Raw genomic sequence first — 22,758 nt, forward strand, 5'->3', positions numbered from 1 at the left:
GACATTGTGGGCTAGTTTAGGAATGCTGTGTTGCACGTATAGCGCAACATTTTACGTGGTGTCATTACGTCATGTACCAACGTTATATAGGTATGCACGTCAGCTTTAACAATGGTTTTGCACCTCGGTGTTAAATTAGACATCGCCCGATACCGATGTTGGCATTTTTAGCTATTATCGTCCGATTCCGATATGTTCACCGATATATTGTGCATCCCTACTTATCACTGCGATTTCAACCATTTAAAATGCACTTTGAATACAGTTTGATTTAATCCTATTATTCAACTTTTATTTTGGGTTGAGATGGAGACGTGAATCCAACACATTTATTATTAACTTGTAGATTCTATATACTGTCTATTTTGGGTTGAATTTAAACAATAGCTGTTGATGACTTCCCAAATTCTATATACAATAGGCATAAATAGCAGTGGTATGAAGTACTTAAGTAAAAAATAAGTACAACTTAAGTAGCTTTTATGGGTATCTGTACCTTAAATCGTTATATTTGACAACTTTTACATCACTATATTCCTAAAGAAAATAATATACTTTTTACTCCATACATTTTCCTTGAAGTACTTGTCACATTTAGAATGCTTAGCAGGACAGGAAAATGGTCCAATTCACACATTAACAAGAGAATATCCCTGGTATCTGCCTCTGATCTGGCTGACTCACAATCTACAAACAAAGCTTGTATGTTTAGTATGAGTGTTGGAGTGTGCCACTGGCTATCCATACATTAAAATAACAAGAAAATGATTGCTTAATATAAAGAATTTGAAATTATTTATAACTTTGGTATATTTACTTTTGATCAGATAGAGCGAGAGCGAGAGATTCAAGTAGTATTTTACTGGGTGACTTGTCCTTTTCTATAAAAGTATCTTTGCTTTTAGTCAAGTATGACAACTGGGTACTTTTTCCACCACTGCTAAATAGCAACATTGATAATGTATATGATTTGTTTGCTCTGTTGAACCTACCCTTTGGAATGACTTCGATAGCAACGGTGAATCTATTCAGTGGAGATTTATCAACCAATCCTTCTCACGATAGTACATTGGTAATAGTCAGTGACAAATATTAAAGCGAAGCATGGCTGGGAGACTGAAGGGGTCGCTGTAGATGGAAACTCTCCAGTAGGACGTGCTATCCAGCCTATATATTACGTTGAAGATCTGACGTTGTTTCAAAGGTACAAAATCAACATTTATACAAGGTTTATCTATGTTGAAAATTGGTCCCCAGGATTGAATAATCCTGTGGTGGAAACTTTACCCTCAAAACAACAGTTTACAATGTATTTTACACATCACAATGCGTTGACAAATTGCGTTGAAACAACATTGATTTAACCAGTTTGTGGTTAGTGGTCAAAGACTTTCTTGGTGACACAAGGCTGACAAAGTGATCAAGTTGTCACGGACAGTGTAGCCTTTGCTGAGCAAACAAGTCAAACAAAACGCCCAGTCAAGGATAACTAAAGAAAAAGCTGAGCAACTGTGTGAAGTCCATACGGCCCACCACCTCCTCAAAGACCTCAGTACCGGGAGAGTGGTTCATTCTCATCCTAATGTATGCCATATGCAGAGCCAATCAAGCCAATGGCTGTGGTTGCGTCCCAAATGGCACCATATTCACTATTCACCAGAGGGATCTGGTCAAAAGTAGTGCACTAGACAGAGGACAGGGTGCCATTTAGGACGCATGGGAATCTGAGTTCAATAGCTGTGACTAACAGAAGCAGACAAGTCTGACACATGGCAGTAGTCCATGAAATTGGAATCTTATCACCACACATCAGTTGCCTCTCTTCTCGCTCTCCTCTCTCCTCCTGGCCAGGTGTGAAAGCAGGCAGCAGAGTGGAGGAGATTGAACAGGAGGCCCCAATCGATTCTCCAGTCGAGCGCAAAACACACACAGCCATGGAACAGCCTTGGAATAGCCAATGTGTTTCTGGAGGTGGAACCAAGACTTTAAGACTGGAAGAGTGCTCAGTGTAACAGCCGTTCTGCCTCGCTGAGCCTCACTGGTCATCCCCAGGCTTCAGGTGAAAAGTTCACCATTCAGGAGATAGAAAAACAACAAATCTTTAGTCACAAAGCCAGGATTCACACGTTTGCGTCGGATGTCAGGCAAACGTTGCAACCAGTTGCGACATTTGAAGAGCTAGGTTTACTCCTTGGGCTCCATTTGAACAAACCTAGAGCAATGGTCAATCTAAGCTCCGGCGTTATAGGTTCGGGGGGGTGTCAAATAGTTTAGATATTTTCACAAGCACAATTATTGGCGCAGTTGCTGGCATTGGCGTGAAAAGGGCTGTGTTTTGATGAATACACAAGTTGCGGGTGTGTCGAGGCTTGGACCCTCTGGCAAGGCAGACTGTGCTCCATGGTTAAATACGTGTTTGCTTTAGGTTGTGTATTTACGGGTTTTTATATAATCAAATCCAAATCCAACGTTAGGGAAAGGGAAAGACCTAGCCAGTTGTCGAACGGATTGTATTCGACTGAAATGTGTCTTCCGCATTTAACCCAACCCCTCTGAATTAAATTGACATCCACGTGTTAGTCCATTATAGTTTGTTAAACAGCTTACAGAAACAAACATGTAGACTATCCCATCATTGCTAAATATGTTAACTTGAACCTGTTGGTAGTCCACATTGTTCTGAGTAATTGCATGGCTTCAATGTGGAAATATGCATACTGTAGCATTCACCCTGATATAGGGGCTAGGCCTACAGTAAATTGCATTATGGCTGAGCATGGTCATGCTAAATGTTGTCCATGAGCAAGATTAAAATTCATTATTGATAAGGCCTAAAAAGACAGCGAATAATTCTAATCAAAACGTGTTTTAAATAGGCTGTCTGAATACACTTACCGGCACCATAATTGCTTCCTGTGGGCATATAATATTAAAACAACGCCGACTATGAAGGGTTTTACGCATATCCAAAACTTTTCACAACAGCTGGACAAAAGATCCAATATGAAGAGAAAGGGAGAATGTTCACTGACCGTTACACTGCGCCCAAATATGTTTAATATACACATCGAACCCATCTTACAGATCACATTCACACTTCTCCTGAAGTTGCTTTGCATGCGTGCCACGGACATTCTCACGGACATTCTCACCATTAAATCAGGACAGTGAATAATTCGAAATAAGTTTGGTTTTAATAAATTGCAACCATTAAATTCCAACAACAATAAATAGATGTAAAACGTAATGACAAAAATCACCAGCATAAAAAAAAGACAACGCATTGTGGTTGAAACAGCCTTCGTTATCATAGGCCTATGGTAAGGGTAGTCTACGGAGGGCTTGGGTTTAAAAAAAATATGAAAACGGAAAACAAAATTGTTACAAGAAAACCATATCTAAATACGAGGTTCACCGGGGTTATCATCTCGCTTCATGATGGGCATGGATACATGTAGCGTCCATCAAGGAGGGGGTTTTATGCCCCTCCAAAGCATGGCTAAAATAATGTTGGCCTGCCTACAATACATAGATAAAAAGGTTACGTCAACTCACTGTTTTGCGCCTCTCAAACTTGATATTTGAATAAAGCTTTGGTGATGAAGATTGATTTCCAAGCCGTCTCACGAACTTTATCGACGGTTTTACTTGATTACTGTACATTGGGCAGGACAAAAATCAAAACAGCCTTTATTGAGAGAAGAGGCCATGCTTGGATTTTTGTCAACTAAAACGGAGGAAAAAACGAAGTTTCTAAATCCTAAGAAGACAGGCACCATGGGCAGTGTGCGTCACAGCTAAAACCAGTTGTTGGTTGGTCTTAAATATCCCCACCAAGCGCTGCCTGAAATTAGCCCTTTGGGTCATTGTTTTAAATGACACACCTCATATTTCCACCGCAAACATGCTAATGTTAGACAGGTAAATTGCCAAAACTGGCGTTAGGGCTGGAAAATGCCAGTGACCCAGTTTTTACATGACGAAATGTTTAACTAACGTGCGTTTGACACTAGCGCCGCCTTAAAGCCAGCCGACAAATAGAGCCCCTTGTGTGAAAAGCATGGAAAATACATAAGCATTGGATTAAGGGTTATTTAAACCTGGGACTAAGCGAGTGTTTACACCTGCACATTCTAAACTGGGTTAGCACCGATTTTTCGGGGCTAGCCAATCACAGAGTTATTACACTGTTACCTAATTTGAATATTCTACTCCATAAAACGTGACATTTGGTTTCAGGTAGCTCTGGTTGTGTGAACACAGGCTAAGCTAGCCCAATGTCAGTCATAGCCTTGGGCTAAGAACAATGCTGTGTGAAAGGGCCTATCGTTTCTATAACCTAAAGAGAAATCCAAGGCATCTTCCTTGTTCTCCATCTACATCAACACCCACACGCCCCCCCCCCCCCCCCCCCCTCCCCCCATTATGTTCAATAAACCAATCTGCTCCTTTCAGGGTCTTATGGGAGCTAAATGCAGAAAACACCAATTACAACACACCCCTGCTATTCACCATCAACAAACACTCTTTCATCTAGCGAGCCTCACGCCTTCGTACAGGGAGAAACCACACTGAACCATTCATGCTAATCTGTGCATGCGTCTCTAATGGCACCCTATTTCCCTATGGGGCCTGGTCATATATAGGGAGTAGGATGCCATTTGGGACGCATCCTGCCTCTAGCCTCCAGTCTGTGCTCAGGCTAAATCTACGATGCTTTACAGGAAGAGGGAGGAAAGAAAAATGGATTTGATACAGTTATTGTGAAGGCTCCCACTATTGCCACATTGTTATTTCGGTTTAGGTTAAACCTGCATTGTCTCCCGCTAGGAAGTATTAGTAGACACCCACCACCATAACCCTGCATTTACTACAGTCTATTCAAAGGCTAAAAACATGGGAGACCTGTTTGCATCTTAATTCCAAAAGACACTGCTCCATTTCCCACCCCCTTTTACATAACTAAGATACATGGCTTTTTCACAAATCTCATTACAGAACAAAAAATAAAATGATAGAATTTGGTGTGCCACCTGAGAGTGCGCTATAGCGGACATAGCTTCAGCTATGTTAGGCCAGGATGTTCTAGAATGTTCCTGGCAGATGTTTCCAGCGGAGGCTCTGAGTGTTCCCGACGGTTACGCCACGCCCAGTTGTTTTGCAACGCTCGCGCACGCACCGCGACCGATGTGGTCAGCATATTAGGGTTAGAACCAGGCCCCAGGTTCTGGAATTCATCCTCTCTTCCCCTCCAGACCCACAGACAAAGGTCCAAAAGAAAATGACCCCTGATGATCATAGGGGGTCATTTACTTAGGACCCTTTGTTGTTCTATTTTTTTTACTAGACACTAGTATGATCCTGGAGATAATAGGATGTTAAGTGGAAATGTCCCTTTAAAAAGGGTCAGGTAAACAGAGTCTCCTCTGGAATTCACACTTCACCTCCTGACCCATCTCCACAGTTCAGCTCAGCCGTACCTTTGTTGTGGTCACGTAAGTCTGCTCAGTATCATAGGGGCATAGAAATGTACTTGGAAGCAAGACAGGTAGATTTGTGGGAGGCTTGATATGTAGGAGGTAACATGTGCACATTATCTGTAATGGTAACATACAGCCGTGGCAGTCGGTGCAGTTTTTGATGAGGGAGGAAGATATATATTTTTTTATGAGCATGGCCTTTATTTCTATTATAGCATGTTGGATGACTGTCATTCATATTCCATTCACCCAGTTCAATGTAATGTCGATAGGCTTAGGCTACTACATGATACTCAAATTTTCCCTATAACAACCATGAGGTTGCTACAACCTAGCCTATGAACTCTAGTTTACAACGTAGGCGCACACAGGTCGAGAGAAAAATTTGAGGTGACAGACAGTGACACATTCAATACCGCTTTGCACACTCGACTGCATCTAGACGATCTAGGGTGTAATCATTAGTCCAACAGTTGTAAACGAAAGTTTCTATTGAACAAATTCAGGTATGTTTATCCCGGTTTTGTTCAGTTTGCTTCCATCAACAGAATCAGCGGAATGAATACACCGCTGATCACGCGTAAACAAAGTTCACTTTCATAGCAGCCACGTCGTATTCCTTCTCACATATGCTCTCCCCTCCTCTCACCTTTTCCCCTCACTTGTTGACTTCAAATGGACAACACATCAGCTGTATGTGACCAAGTCAAACCATTTAACCGCTACACACAGCCTACATCATTGTCACCATATTAGCTAAAGTAACTTCATAGTCAACATAGCTAATAGAACTAACGCATTAGTAAACAGGGTACAATGAAGCAGTAGCATTGCAGTGTATGGTCAAGTAAGCAGTTCCGCACTTACACCGGTGAGCCCCAGTGGCAATACATTTGTTAAACCAAAAGCTTACCTTGACGAGGAAGAGTTCCAGTAGTGTGTTGGATAGCCATAACCAGCTAGCTAACATAGCATCACTCTGTTTGAGCAGGGTGTTTGAGTAGGCTAAACTAGTTAGTTGCATTTGCTAGCTAAGTAAGTGGAACTGAAAGTAAAAAATAAAATAAAAATATCTTGCTTCTCCTTCATTTTGGAAGAAATTTATTTGTTCAAACCTGTTCAACTATTGCCTCTCTGAGTCAATTACTCACCACATTTCATACACTGCAGTGCTAGCTGGCTGAAGCTTATGATTTCAGTACTAGATTAATTCTCTGCTCTTTTGATTGGGTGGACATGTCAGTTCATGCTGCAAGAGCTCTGATAAGTTGGAGGACATCCTCCGGGAAGTTGTGATAATTAATGTGTAAGTCTATGGAAGGGGGTGAGAACCATGAGCCTCCTAGGTTTTGTATTGACATCAACGTACCCAGAGGAAAACGGAAGCTAGCTGTCCTCCGGCTACACCATGGTGCTACCCTACAGAGTGCTGCTGAGGCTTCTGTAAACCTTCATTGCTAAACAGTCTGTTTTAATCAATAAATTGGGTGACGTGAATATATTTTGTATAGTTTTTTTTACAAAGGAGTCTCCAGAGTATCTCTTACAGTAACATACATTGAGTGTACAAAACATTTCCATGACTGACTAGGTGAATCCAGGTGAAATCTATGATCCCTTATTGATATCCCTTGTTAAATCCACTTCAAAATCAGTGTAGATGAAGGGAATGAGTCCGTTCAAAGATGGATTTTATTGGGGCCTTGAAACAATTGAGACATGGATTATGTGTGTGCCATTCAGCGGGTGAATGGGCAAGACAAAGGATTTAAGTGCCTTTGAACAGGGTTTGATAGTAGGTGCCAGGCACACCGGTTTGAGTGTGTCAAGAACTGCAATGCTGCTGGGTTTTTCACATTCAACTGTTTCCCTTGTGTATCAAGGATGGTCCACCACCCCAAGGACATCCAGCCAACTTGAGACAACTGTGGGAAGCATTACTGAGTAAACATGGGCCAGCATCCCATCCCTGGGGAACGCTTTCGACACCTTGTAGAGTCCATGCCCCGACGAATCGAGGCTGTTCTGAGGGCAAAAGGGGGTATAATTCAATATCAGGAAGGTGTTCTCAATGTTTTGTACACTTAGTCACAAGTCATGCCGTTCATCGAGTGGGGTTAAAATGATCCTGAACCTGTATTTGTAGGAGGCAGAGGCATCATGTGTATCTATTCCTGTAACACAAGTCATTTGAGGGTCAGTTGCTCTGTGTTATTAAATCACTTCTAAGCAGAGTGGTGGTAAAATGATCCAGATCCTTGCTGATGAGAACATTACACTGCACACCATCTTAACCCTTAATTACATGTTAGTTAATGCATTGCAAAGGTATTGCATTTGCTAATTTTACAGCATTCACATGCATGTGATCACCAGGTCACCCCAAATTTCTGGTTTGGCATCTTTTAGAGGATCCTGACTCAAAGATCAACAAAGCTGATATACGATCCAGACCAGCCGTTTCAAATGTGCAGCTACGGATAAATAAACTATCGAGCTAGGAAAGGACAGTCCTGGAACAGAACAGAGCAGGGGATGGCCTTGCCCTCTGAACTTGGCCTGTCCAATCCCCTCAACCCCTAAATCATGCTGGGGACAGCCAGCGGAGCCCAGTGGTGATGCTGATGAATCCACATGTTTCAGCTCAAGTGGCTGACCCCTGCCCTCTAGCATAGCAGCATCACACACACACACACACACACACACCCTCCCTCCTCTTCCCTGGCCTCTAACATAGCAGCATCCAGTCAAACACACACTCACTTATCCCTTCCCTACCCTGGTCTTGCATCTGGACATCTGTGACATGGTTCTTTGTGCTAACAGCACGAGATCAGGTTCCTGTACCTTACGGTCCACTGTTTCTCAACACTGGTCATACTGTACATAGTGTTACCCATTCTGTACTGCACTGCTCTGTCCAATGTTTCCCATCACTGGTGATTGAGTCAGAAAGGTTGGGAAACAAAGGAAACAAAATGTTACTCAGACGTCATGGGGAGGAGGGTCTATACTTCAGCTGGTTTGATTCCTGCTGGTAACGTTTGTTTTGTTTTTATCCTCTGTGTGAGTGAGGAGTCAGCTCCTCCCCCCATAGTCACATCACATACACTGTGGATTAATGGTCTCACTCTGTCCAGATGTTTCCCAGAGCTTGGGAGGTGGGAGGCTAAGACCCGGGAGAGTAGACCTATCTATGCTCGCTCACAACCTCAAAAATGGTCCCTATCCCAGGATATGTCAAAAATAAAATAAATAAGGAGCTTTATTGTTAGATCTGGGCTGAAACGTTTCTGGAATGTTCATTCTTTAAAGGTCCAGTGTAGTCAAAATTCAGTTTTGCCTGTATTTTATATTGTACAACATTGTAACACTGTAGAAGTGTGAAATAATTTGATCAGTGTCATTTCCTTATATTTGCTGGTTGACAACACTATCTACACAGGACCTTCTTATCAGCAGGTTTGCATGGACGGGAGTTTAATCTTTCCATGGTGACATCTCCATGCAGTAAATTGGTTGATTGACCAATAAAGTGAGTTCGAAACCGCTCTGCAAATAACAGATAGATTTCAGTTTTACCCTACCGACTCAGACCACACAGGCAGTCCTAGCAAAATTCTTGCTTCAGAAAAGCTTTTTTTGCCCATTTTAATGCTCATTCTTTTTTTGTGCACACACATCACCATACACATGGTCTGCGGTTGTGAAACCAGTTGGACGTACTGCCTAATTCTCTAAAAATACATTGGAGGCGGTTTATGGTGGAGAAATTAACAAAATTCACTGGCAACAGCTCTGGTGGACATTCCTGCAGTCAGCATGCCAATTGCACGCTCCCTCAACACTTGAGACATCTGTGGCATTGTGTTGTGTGACAAAACTGCACATTTTAGAATGTCCTTTTATTGTCCCCAGCATAAGGTGCACCTGTGTAATGATCATGCTATTTAATCAGCATCTTGATATGCCACACCTGTCAGGTGGATGGATTACCTTGGCAAAGGAGACACTCACTAACAGAGATTTAAACAAATTGTGCGCGTATGGAACATTTCAGCATTCGGTGGGCCCGTTCAGTCAGCTTGTGTGTCTAACTACGTCGCGGTGGAGCAGTTGTGGCTCCTAGACATTACCACTTCACAATGACAGCGCTTACAGATGACCGGGGCAGCTCTAGCAGGGCAGACATTTGACAAACTGGCTTGTTGGAAAGGTGGCATCCTATGACAGTGCCACGTTGAAAGCCACTGAGCTCTTCAGTATGGGCCATTCTACTGCCAATGTTTGTCTATGGAGATTGCATGGCCGCATGCTCGATTTTATACACCCGTCAGCAATGGGTGTGGCTGAAATGGCCAAATCCACTCATTTGAACGGGTGTCCACATACCTTTGACCATGTGGATGTAAAACAAAACAAAAAAGTCTACCTGTTGGTTGCCTGTTGTCACTTCTTCTCATTTCGCTAGCTTTTAAATTACATCATCCCCCCCCCTCCCCCCCCATTGCATTAGTGAACTCTCACTCCACATTGATCCACTTTGCCGGTTTGATTGGCAATCAACATGGTACAAATGTGAAGGCTACCAGTTGGCTTCTGGTATTTTTATGGGGCGCATGTCATAAAAACTACATTGAAAAGTTTGTTGTTTTATTAAATGAATCATTTCAAATGTCATGGTGTATCCTTGTACATAGCAATGTCACATGGATATTTTTATTTAAATTTAGAAAAAGCCATTTCAGTGTCAAAAATAGGCCTATGTTTTACACACACACAAAAAAAAGGGAATACTCACACACAACTCAGTGTTCGAATAATAACATCCGTTCGGATATTCATAACCATGCACATCCCTATTCCAGTCCAGACCAAAAAATCTATGTCCGTGGACATTGAAATCAAGGCCGGTCCATACCACACCAAAAAAAAAAAGATGGCCAGCCCAGACAGGACCAAAAAAAGACATTGGCGTCAGTCCGTGCATAGTGGGTTCATTCCATTTCATTCAAGTTAACCATGCCAGTGACACTACAAATTATGGTCTACTTGACACTTTGTATTGCCAAGACATTGCCAGATGTTACAAATCATTGGCTACAATGTTCTAGCTCTGAAAGTGCATGGCCACAGACAGAATCATTGTTGCAAGGACGCACTGTAGCCAGTCATTATTCTCAAACTAGCGAAGAGTCCAACGCAGCCCTGAGAAGCACATGAGGATTTTAGGATGGCAATACATTGCAACATTATTTAATTCAGTTCTCTATAGGCTACCTGACTGTCATCAATGTTAGTATCTGTTGTGATTCATGTAGTCGCCCCCCCCCCTCCCCCAGACATAAAATTCGCTGCATGTCGGGACAAGTCACGACAACAGCCTACCTAGGTATAAAGATCACAACTGAAAAACCAAACACAGTTGTTTTTACTGCTTGCAGCTCAAAACAAACATGAAAACGTATATATCAACACAGTGATTCTGTTTGAACTATACCATCTAAGGTGTAGCCTGGTCACTGCTAAAATCCTTAGTTTACAGCAGCCTGGTCTCAGAGTAGACGTAACGTAGTAAATGTAAATCTGGGACACTAAAATGTGTATGATGTTATGTTTGGTACGGTTACATAAGATAGAAGTTAACCCTTTGACACATACCAACACACAGGTGTGTTCATTTTACTGTGGTCCCTGCAGCTCTACGCTCAAACCGGTGTGATTAGAACGCTTATTTAGAACGTCCAGTTTCGATTGATGCCACAGTCAGCGTTTGAGCCGGCCACACTTTTTTCACAGAAACATTTTGCACAAACACAGATCTTACAATGTTACGTCCTGAATGTGACCAGTTTATTTTTTTAGATGCAATGTTCAGACATTCACAGAAGTAGCTACAGCATAGCACAATCATCCAAACCCGAAAAATGTGGGCTACATTAGTGCACGCGCTAACTGAGGAAATATTGACATAACACAAGTGGTCATATTTAGCCAACTCTAGCTCACCATTGATCGAAATAGCTTTGTAAAACACTTTCTAAAAGTTAGAAGTACTTCGACGATGGGTAGTTTGTGCGCACTGCCATGTTTGTTTTTTCGTGTCAACCAAAGATAAGGAGACAAGATGAGTTTGGTCTGTTTGTAGTAAGCATGTTAAAGGGATTGCGTTCCCTTCCGGAAATCTACAAGAAAGATGAGTGAACCATCCGTTCACCTCATTTTGTCATAAGAACAGAAAATAAAGGCACTTACTTTGATAGGAATGCACACATGTTCAAAGAAAGCTATTGTTTGTAAGCAAAACAACAATGAAAGCAATGCGAGTGCCAGACAGAACATGTGCCAGGGGGAAAGGTTTCTACAAGACTGTGCCAATGTCTGCATACTTGATCTGGGGAAGTGCTTGGGCTCTCGTTGAAGAGAGAAGTTTGTCCAACTCAGTAAAGGCTCAAATATAAATTGTCTGCTACAGTGAAATGGGCTACTTCTATGTAAATGAATGAGGAGGCGGAACATGCCTCAAATAAAACTTGGGTTAACTGTCCTGTTGCACAACAATTACATTGGAACAGTTGAGTGCACTGTGACCTCACAGGCTCAATTATTATTTATTTTTTCCAATCACGCTGGGGCAACGTTAGAGCTATTTGGAACTCAATTGTGAAAAGATATTTAGGCAAAAACGAAAGGAGGGTGGTTGGTTGGGGTGGATCGTGGGTGTATAACGGTCGTGTGTTCAAATCTCATCACGGACAACTTTTCAACTACTTACTACTTTTTAGCTACTCTGCAACTACTTAGCTAACCCTTCCCCTACTGTTAACCTAACTCCTAACCTTAACCTAGCTAACTTTATCTAACTAGCTAATGATAGATTTAGCCACCTAGGTAACATTAATCACAACAAATTGGAATTCGTAACATAAGTTTTGAGAATTTGTAACATATTGTAGGTTTTGCTCATTTGTAACAATGCATGAATTGCACATTCATAACATACCATACAAATTGCAATTCGTAACATCACACGAAATGGATGATCCACAAATGTGTGTATGGGATTTATGTAGAGAATAATACGAAATGCTCTGAGAGCAGGTTGCAGCCAGACCAACAGCCATCGATTCTGAACCATAAACGATTCACACATAGAAGGCTACCGTTTAGAACCTGCAAATGATACAAATGTGGGGGATTCCACAGCGGAGAAATCGGTGAAAAGCAGAGGCATGTTGATCGGGTCCGTGTAGCCTACTTATCGAATCAAGGTAGTGTGCTGCTGTGACGGTCTAGCCTACCTAGAACTGGGGGAAAGCAGGCCTTTCACTGATGTGCTGAGATACCATAGCCTTGTTCTACCTGCTGAATGACCTTACAACATTGAACGACCACCTTCTACATGAGCATGACAACAACAGAACATGAACAAAGGGCATATTAATTCTGAAACATTTGTGGGGCTACATCTGGGAATGGGAGTAAAACAGAGTAGCGGGCAGCACAACACTGAAGTCAATGTAGCCATGCACCGCTTTGAATCCCCGCTGATTTAAGCCAACAAAATTAAGCCATATGAAACTCAACATCTGTGGACGAGCAGTTGTCTTTGTCATGTCAACAACACCCTAAAAGAAGCATGTATGCTAGGCTACAGCAGGTGGTTATGAAATGAGCAATTGCCAAAAGGTGGGCAAGCTAGATCGCCTTTAGTCTGTCACACAAACATGGCACCTCCTAGGGTGATTAGCTTAGCTAGAAGGAAAAGCCCATGGCTCATATCGATCACATCGAGTCTGAAGCCTATTGGTGTTATGAAGGCAAATAGGCTAGCCTACCGTGTGGTGAATAGGCCTACACTGTATAGGCCCTATGTTGCTAAGTGGACATGCAGTTTCACAAAGCCATAGGCTAGAACACTAGAATGTCACTTACCATCAATAGCTCCTGTAGGAGACAGGATCTCCAAACCGAGTAGAAATCCCACGAAGAACAACCTCATTGCTAACACATTTGCATCACTTCTGTAGAAAATAATGGATATAAAGGTCGATGGAATTCTAAAATCAAAGAATCTATTCAAACACCTCATCCGAACCCCGGAACGGTCCGGTGCGATTGTCCGTTCTCTTTACGCCCTGCAACCACGTACTACGAATAGCAAAGGTAGCTTCACAGTCAGCGGTATGGATAAAACTGCAGAAACAGGGGGGGGAGGCTTGTTACAGCCTAGTTGAAGCTAAGGGTTGTGCTCATGCACAGTCATGTATATTTCTTATATATACATTTCAGCATGCATAATCCATATAAACCCACACACTATTTTTCAAATTAAAATCTGTTGTGAACACAATGTGGCTTCAACATTCCTTTAGAAAACGTCCAACTAGTTCTCAAGGTCCTCAGATCTCCGTCACTGCAGCATTGTTGAAAATATCCCATGCCTTGAACCAAAAACTAAAAGCGCCTTTTTATTTGGGAGCTCCACTGCCTGTGTTGCTGGTGGTTACAACACGTTGACTGGATGGTGACTCTGAAGCACCAACACACACAGCCCTCTCGAACCAGATGACATCACCAATTAAATTAATTTGGAAATCGCGAAAACTACGAAGCAAGCTCCCTCTGAACAAAGGTTTTCTCACGAATTTCAACGCTTTTCAAAGCATGAAGCTGGCGACCCTACACCAGCCATGTTGGCGCATGAATAGTTGTGCTCTGCGGTTTTCATTTGATACACATAAAATAATAATAGGCATCAACTTGCAAACAAGTGGACACTCTCAAATGTATCTATTACTTTAGTAACAGGTCAGAAATATTTTAACACATATACAATTTAAGAATGCCACCTGGGTCTTGCAACATTGTAAAAGTGTTCCCCTGAGCTTTTTGCACGTGTGAAGTAACTAAGTAGAAATACTTTGAAGTACTAGGCTACTTAAGTAGTTTTGGGGGGTATTTGTACTTTACTATTTATATTTTTCGCAACTTTTACTCTATATTCCTAAATAAAATATACGAAACAAAAATGTAAAAGCAGTTACAGTTCTTATAAGTAAATCAGTCAATTGAAATAAATCCATTAGGCCCTAATCTATGGATTTCACATGACTGGGCAGGGGCACAGCCTTGGGTGGGCCTGGGGAGCCAGACCCAGCCAATCAGAATGAGTTTTTCCCCATAAAAGGGCTTTATTACAGACAGAAGTAGGCATTGGCGTCGGCAACAGGTCTGGTGGACATTTCTGCAATCATCATGCCAATTGCACGCTCCCTCAAATTTGAGACATCTGTTGCATTGTGTTGTGTGACGAAACTGCACATTTTAGTGTCCTTTTATTGTCCCCAGCACAAGGTGCACCTGTGTAATGATCATGCTTTTTAATCAGCTTCTAGATATACCACACCTGTCAGGTGGATGGATTATCTTGGCAAAGGAGAAATGCTGACTTACAGGGATGTAAAACAAATTTGTGCGACAGTAGGGATGACATGTTATATTGATAGGTGTGTGTATTAGACCATATTGCTGTCCTGCCTGAGCATTCGAAATGTAACGAGTACCTTTGGGTGTCAGGGAAAATGTATGGAGTAAAAGTAACATACACTGAACAAAAATATAAGCGCAACATGTAAAGTGTTGGTCCCATGTTTCAAGAGCTGAAATAAAAGATCCATGAAATGTTCTGCTGCTGGTCTTCCATTTTTACTTGAGTCCTTTGCTTTTCCCACCACTGACACACAGCTGCTCTAAAGGTTATGTTATACACAATCTCTGATAATTGTGCATGGTAGAACTCTCCAGAATCGTAACCTTAGGCTACTATGTTACCATACTGAAAGATGAGATGCATCCCGGCCAGGGGTTGGCGAGTGGAAGGATGTTCTATTTTCTAAACAGTTCGTTGAATTTTCTATTCCATGACATCCAACTCAAGAGAACATTTCTGACTCGGACCCACTCCAAGTGCATTTCTCAGGTGAGAACCCCCTCTGGTGGTAGATAAAGGACATAGCAGATCATTTAGAGTGAGCACCCACTGTTCATCTCAATAGTGTAACGTGCTGAACAATAACTTTAATACCCAAACATTTGCACTGACTTCAGACAAAAGCACCAAAGTTAATGAAACATAACCAAAACTACAGTACTCTTCGAAAATTTACTCTGGACTCAGACATAAAATCTGACATCATGGTCAAATCATTTCTGATATATGGATTCCCATCCATCTATGAATGTCAGCTGACTTCACAGTGCTTTATTAAAAACAATATCTACATTTCCTTCCCAAAGCAGCAGAGTTGTATTCTGGTTCCCAAGGATGTGTACCAAACGCTTCAAGGTCCTTCACTGAGGACCTGAAATGGTCCCACCACACCGACACCATGGGGAAGAAACCCCAACAACGCTTCTACAACCTATGGAGGCTTGTGTGCGGTAGCTCAGCCATGGAAACCCATTTCATGAAGCTCCCGACAAACAGTTATTGTGCTGACGTTGCTTCCAGAGGCAGATTGGAACTCGTTAGTGAGTGTTGCAACCGAGGACAGATGATTTTTACACGCATCAGCACTCGGTGGTCCTGTTCTGTAAGCTTGTGTGGCCTACCACTTTGTGGCTGAGCCGTTGTTGCTCATAGACGTTTCTACTTCACAATAATAGCACATATGTCACGCCCTGGTCTTAGTATTTTGTGTTTTCTTTATTATTTTGGTCAGGCCAGGGTGTGACATGGGTTTATTATGTGGTGTGTTTTGTCTTGTTTTTTTTGTAGGTATTGGGATTGTGGTATAGTGGGGTTTTCTAGGAAAGTCTATGGTTCCTGAAGTGGTTCTCAATCAGAGGCAGGTGTTTATCGTTGTCTCTGATTGGGAACCATATTTAGGCAGCCATATTCTTTGAGTGTTTCGTGGGTGATTGTTCCTGTCTCTGTGTTAGTTTGCACCAGATAGGCTGTTTAGGTTTTCGTGTTATGTTTTTGTATTGTTCGTTTTCATCTTTATTAAAGATGTATAAAAATTACCACGCTGCATTTTGTCCGCCTCGCCTTCACCGCAAGAAAACCGTAACAACATACAGTTGACCGGGGCAGCCCTAGCAGGGCAGAAATTTGACGAACTGACTTGTTGGATAGGTGGCATCCTATGACGGTGACACGGTGAAAGTCACTGAGCTCTTCAGTACGGGCCTTTCTACTGCCAATGTTTGTCTATGGAGATTGCATGGCTGTGTACTCGATTCTATACACCTGTCAGCAACAGGTGTGACTGAAATAGCCAAATCCATTCATTTGAAGGGTGTCCACATACTTTTGTATATATAGTGTATATTTTGGCGTATACAGTTGAAGTCGGAAGTTTACATACACCTTAGCCAAATACATTTAACCTCAGTTTTTCACAATTCCTGACATTTAGTCGAAGTAAAAATTCCCTGTCTTAGGTCAGTTAGGATCACCACTTTATTTTAAGAATGTGAAATGTCAGAATAATTATTTGTTACAGCTTTTATTTCTTTCATCACATTCCCAGTGGGTCAGAAGTTTACATACACTCAATTAGTATTTGGTAGCATTGCCTTTAAATTGTTTAACTTTGGCCAAACGTTTCGGGTAGCCTTCCACAACCTTTCCCACAAAAAGTTGGGTGAATTTTGGCCCATTCCTCCTGGCAGAGCTGGTGTAACTGAGTCAGGTTTGTAAGGCCTCCTTGCTCGTACACACACTTTTTCAGTTCTGCCCACAAATAATCTATAGGAATGAGGTCAGGGCTTTGTGATGGCCACTCCAATACCTTGACTTTGTTGTCCTTAAGCCATTTTGTCACAACTTTGGAAGTATGCTTGGGGTCATTCTCCATTAGGAAGACCCATTTGCGACCAAGCTTTAACTTCCTGACTAATGTCTTGAGATGTTGCTTCAACATACCCGCATCATTCTCATCCATCATGATGCCATCTATTTTGTGAAGTGCACCAGTCCCTCCTGCAGCAAAGCACCCCCACAACATGATGCTGCCACCCCCCGCGCTTCACGGTTGGGACGGTGTCTTCGGCTTGCAAGCATCCCCCTTTTTCCTCCAAACATAACGATGGTCATTATGGCCAAACACTTCTATTTTTGTTTCATCAGACCAGAGGACATTTCTCCAAAAATATCTTTGTCCACATGTGCAGTTGCAAACCGTAGTCTGGCTTTTTTATGGTGGTTTTGGAGCAGTGGCTTCTTCCTTGCTGAGCGGCCTTTCAGGTTATTTCAATATAGGACTCGTTTTACTGTGGATATAGATACTTTTGTACCTGTTTCCTCCAGCACGAGGTCCTTTGCTGCTGTTCTGGGATTGATTTGCACTTTTCGCACCAAAGTACGTTCATCTCTAGGAGACAGAACGCGTCTCCTTCCTGAGCGGTATGACGGCTGCGTGGTCATACATGGTGTTTATACTTGCGTACTATTGTTTGTACAGATGAACGTGGTTCCTTCAGGCATTTGAACATTGCTCCCAAGGATGAACCAGACTTGTGGAGATCTGAAGCCATGACATCATTTTCTGGAATTTTCCAAGCTGTTTAAAGGCACAGTCAACTTAGTGTATGTAAACTTCAGACCCAATGGAATTGTGATACAGTGAGTTATAAGTGAAATAATCTGTCTGTAAACAATTGTTGGAAAAATGACTTGTGTCATGCACAAAGACGATGTCCTAACCGACTTGTGGAGTGGTTAAAAAAACGAGTTTTAATGACTCCAACCTAATTGTATGTAAACTTCCGACTTCAACTGTATTGAATTTGTTATTTGGATTGTCAACTGAATTCATTCTGACATTCGTGGTTTTCTTGTTTTTATTATTTTTGTTATTGTTGGTGTACTTGGTTGACATTTTTGCTGCACTGTTAGGAGCTAATAACGCAAGCATTTTGCTGCACCCGCTATAACATTTGCTGAACTGTGTATGAGACCAATCAACTTTTATTTGAAATGGCAATCCATTCTCGGTATAGTGCACTCCCCATGGGCCCTGGTCAAAAGCAGTGCACTACACAGGGAAGAGGACGCCAGTTGGGGAGCAGACAAGGCTTGAGGCAATAGAGGAAGTTGGTTTCCATCTGGTGTAGTGAGCCAATGACAATGTCTATGTCCCCCTCAGAGAGAGACTAAGAGATCTGAAGCTGGCTAAGATAACTAGCCATAACAGAACAAGATTGCTGAGTTTAGTGGGGCCCACCATACTGTGCCTGTAGTCATTACTGAACTCTCTCTCACTTTCAGTCTCTCTCTTCCAGGCTCTCTCTCAGTCTACTTTGAAGACTGATACTCCAACAATCTGAGTGACTGAGTTGAAAATAAAATGATAACTGCTCCAACTTCCTACACAGTATACTGTGTAGTGAGTATGACTGTCCCGGGCAGTGGATTCCAATCGAAAGCATGTAGACGGTGTGTCAAGACATGTGAATGTAGCAAAGTTCGGGCCATTCATAATCCATTATCATGGCCTTAGAAAACATACAGGGATTTGGCCTGGTTTCCAAGGCCTGGAGCGAGAGGGGAAGTCAGAATCCAAACAGAGATCCTGTCTAGATCCCCCCCCTCTGAGAGAATCTCTATGTCCCAAATGGCACGCTATTCCCTATATTGTGTACTCGTTTCGTCAAAGGTAGTGCACTATGTAGGGAATAGGGAGTCATTTGAAAGGGATACAATATAAGGCTGGGTTAGGCTCCTACTGCTATAAGAAGTAAGCAACTTTTTACAAAATGGAGAGGAGGGATTTGGAGGGAATCTCTGTCTGAGTTCACTGTGTCCCTTACCAGACTTACTAGGTCTGTCATATTGAGACGATAACAGTACTATATTTACCTTACCAGTGATACCTAGGGCTAGAATACATGTGCTTACTAGGTCTGTCATATTGAGACGATAACAGTACTATATTTACCTTACCAGTGATACCTAGGGCTAGAATAAATGTGCTGTATGTAAAACCCAGTGAGGCAGACCATCAGATCACAAACACATATTTTGCATGCCTCTACACTTGACTTCTGCGTACAGGAGTTGACCTGGTTTGTTGCCATAATCAAACTACAATATCAGCAAACTATCTCAAAAAAGTTCTCGGCACAAAAAAAGTTAATTATATTGTGATGATATGCCTGCTGATGGATTTTAGATAGAGAGCTTATGGTCGGTTGATTTTAGGTGATAACACCAACATCATGTAGACTGCAGAAACTCTGCTTCTCTAGTAACCCTTCCAGACCTGCAGAGGGCGCTGAACACTTCACATGGTGTAAATGGAACGACCGCTCACTATTGTATAGATTTTCAACGGATATCAAACATCAAGATATGTGGGATCAATTATTATTGATGACAAATGATTATCAACACATATTTAGGGGTCTTTAATATGTTTACTTCTGTTATTTCATCTAAGAGCACAATAGCCATTTAATCATTGTAATAATATACTAATAACATGGAGATTCATTTTAAAAGTGGGATGAACATTTTATAGAAGTAACGGCTGCAGCGTTCATTCGTGACGTTTGAGCTTACTCTTACCGACAAAAAGGCTGCAGGGTGTGTTTGGTGCAGAAGTGTTCCAAAGCATTGATTGGTAGGAAACTAGATTGAGCCACAGTACGTTTTTTTTTTTTGTCTGAGCAGATGGTTGGGTGGCCTGAACATAATTATAATAATGTTTACACTGCAAATGGACCACAACAAAGCCCAAAAAGAGATCGTATTTGAAAATGACAATCATTCCATACTTTGATTACATTGAGACACGATCACATTTGTCTATTTTTTTTATTTTTATTTGTGGGAATACTTGGTTTCCTAAATGAAACAATTTTTTTGCTGAATTCTTGATGATTTTTTACATTTATTTGTAAAAATTTGTGGGGCCAAAATAAAACACCCGGGGCCACCTGTTGCCAACCCCTGCCATAGATTTTTGTTAAGAGACAGAAGTACAGAATGGCAGAATGTGAGGTATGTAGAGAATCTGTGAAAAACAGTGTCTGGGTATCCCTAGACTACAGAAGAATGTCCAGGTAATCACACCTCAGCCCTTAGCTGAGAATAAACAAGATTGGGAAGCTGAAGTGAATCAACCTCACTACAAAGCAACATATCTGACTGCCTTTTATATTTAGTTTAGCATATACTTGAATTCCTTTTATAATCCTATTCAGTTGTAATTTGTTCTGTTAATACAAATAACCGACAATGATCATTTTTCACAGTTCAACCTGATAATCCCCCTAGAAGTCAGTGCTGGCATTGTGAAGCTGGCATGGACACAGCATGTGTGGGAGATAGTTTGAGAGAGTGCCAAGGTAAACAGTGCCTGACCACATGTTCTCCCAGGCAAGGCAATCTGGCCCCTTTCCAGACTGCACATCTGCAGCAGCGCACAGTCAATCCCCCTGCTTAACTGACCCAGCCAAGGAGAGGAGACAGGGGAGGGCATGAGAGGAGAGAGTCTAGGGGTGGAAGGGAAGAGAAGGAGTAGAGGGGGAAGGGAGGGAGACTAGGCCAGGGGGAAGGAGTGGAGGGGGGAGGGAGGGAGTCTATTGGGGGAGTAAAGAGGGAAAAGTAGCAGAGGAGGAGGTGAGGAGGGGCATTTTCCCAGACAGAAAGAACCTGCTTCCGTATCACAGACAGAGAACCCCCCGACAACCCCTACACAACCCAGCCCAGGTGAAATGACAAGAAAAGTAGGTCTACCTGCTGATATATGGGACAATTGAACAGATGAGAGACAACACAGGTGGAAAAACCTGTCTTCGAGATAAGATAAGCTAACTTGCCATCTAAATGAAATGTGAATCCATGGACCCATATGCTGACAGTATGGGATTGATGGAGGTCAGTGTCACACAGCGATTGAGATGTGTCCACACATTCGCAATGGAATGGTGTAAAAAAACAACATTATACCAGCAGCTGAATAGTGTCCCACTACTGGAGCTGTGTCAACATTACCCAACTGCATCGGCCCTCAGCCTTGGAATAAGAGGGATTGTTGTTGCATAAAATAAATGATGTTCTCTGTCACACATGTCCAGGTTCCGCTAGTACGCTGTGCTTCCATCTACAGTATGTTTGCAAGGAAACAAACAAGAACATGTCCATGCCTGTACACAAATCCTGGGCCTTGAATTAATTGGAGACAGTTATAGTATGTGTGCCTGTTCAATAAGCCTGTCTTTAAGAAGAATGACTTCTCAAGCCATCTTGTGACAGTCCGTGTGAGTGTGTACTTCTGTCTGAAGTCCATTGGTCTTATCAGATAGATTAGTGGTTTGGGTCATCGGGCTTGCTTCCCCTAACACTATACTACAGCTTAATTGACCCATATCTCATTTATTGCAATATTACCTGAGCTCGTACATATGGTTCCAATCTCTATGCATTACTCATCACACAAAATACATTTGCAAGACGAGCCACCCCCTCTAACTACTTGGCTCCATCTGCTCATCTGTTTAAGAAACTCATTATATTGTCTCTATCTATATCGTTAAAATACTCCAATTATGCACCTTCATCTTCAAATATACATACCTCCCAGACAGCCTACCTAAACCTTTCAATGGAGTCTGCCAGGATCATTCCCAAATCCATGCATGCAACACAAGACACTGCGAAATCCTTCACCCTCTTCACCTCACATAGTCAATTCTCTAGCAGATACAGAGGTTCCATTCTTTGTCATTCTTATTTTCATATTGCCAAAACATCATCAGTCCCCTAAATAACTTCAAGCGTAGACTAGGGGTCAGGCTGATGAACCAAACTACCAAGTACTCCCCTCCATGTAGCCTAGCTGTTACTATCACGTTTCAGGTAAGACCCAAATGCAGACTGTGTTGAAGTAAAACATGTTTATTACAGCAACAGGGGCAGGCAAACACCAGGTCAAGGCAGGCAGGGGTCGATAATCCAGAGTAGTGGCAAAGGCACAGCGTTAGGGTCAGGTCAGATCAGATCAGGTCAGACAGAGTGGTCAAACAGGCGGGCTCAGAGTCAGGACAGGAAAGGGTGAAAACCAGGAGAGCGAGAAAAAGAGAGACGGGAAAAGCAGAAGCTGAGACAAAATGCTGGTTGACTTGACAAACAGGACGAACTGGCAACAGACAAACAGAGAACACAGGTATAAGTACCCAGGGGATAATGGGAAAGATGGGTGACACCTGGAGGGGGGTGGAGACAAGCAAAAGGACAGTTGAAACAGATCTGGGCGTGAAAGTTACA

At 42.2% G+C, this 22,758-nt stretch overlaps 1 protein-coding gene across 2 annotated transcripts in view; it reads right to left on the reverse strand.

Moving 5' to 3' along the window:
- Positions 1-14,097, reverse strand: part of LOC110491981 (low-density lipoprotein receptor-related protein 1) — a 139,777-nt gene extending 125,680 nt beyond the window's left edge. The window contains exon 1 of one of the 2 annotated variants that reach the window (XM_036946892.1): positions 13,416-14,097. In XM_036946892.1, the coding sequence (XP_036802787.1) occupies positions 13,416-13,572 (157 nt within the window). In that variant the 5' untranslated portion in view covers positions 13,573-14,097. The remainder of the gene's footprint in view (positions 1-13,415) is intronic. The other variant, XM_036946893.1, reaches the window with a different exon arrangement.
- Positions 14,098-22,758: the final 8,661 nt, after the last annotated feature.

This window comes from Oncorhynchus mykiss, chromosome 16 (assembly GCF_013265735.2).
Source record: "Oncorhynchus mykiss isolate Arlee chromosome 16, USDA_OmykA_1.1, whole genome shotgun sequence".
In the NCBI taxonomy this organism is placed as follows: Eukaryota; Metazoa; Chordata; class Actinopteri; order Salmoniformes; family Salmonidae; genus Oncorhynchus; species Oncorhynchus mykiss.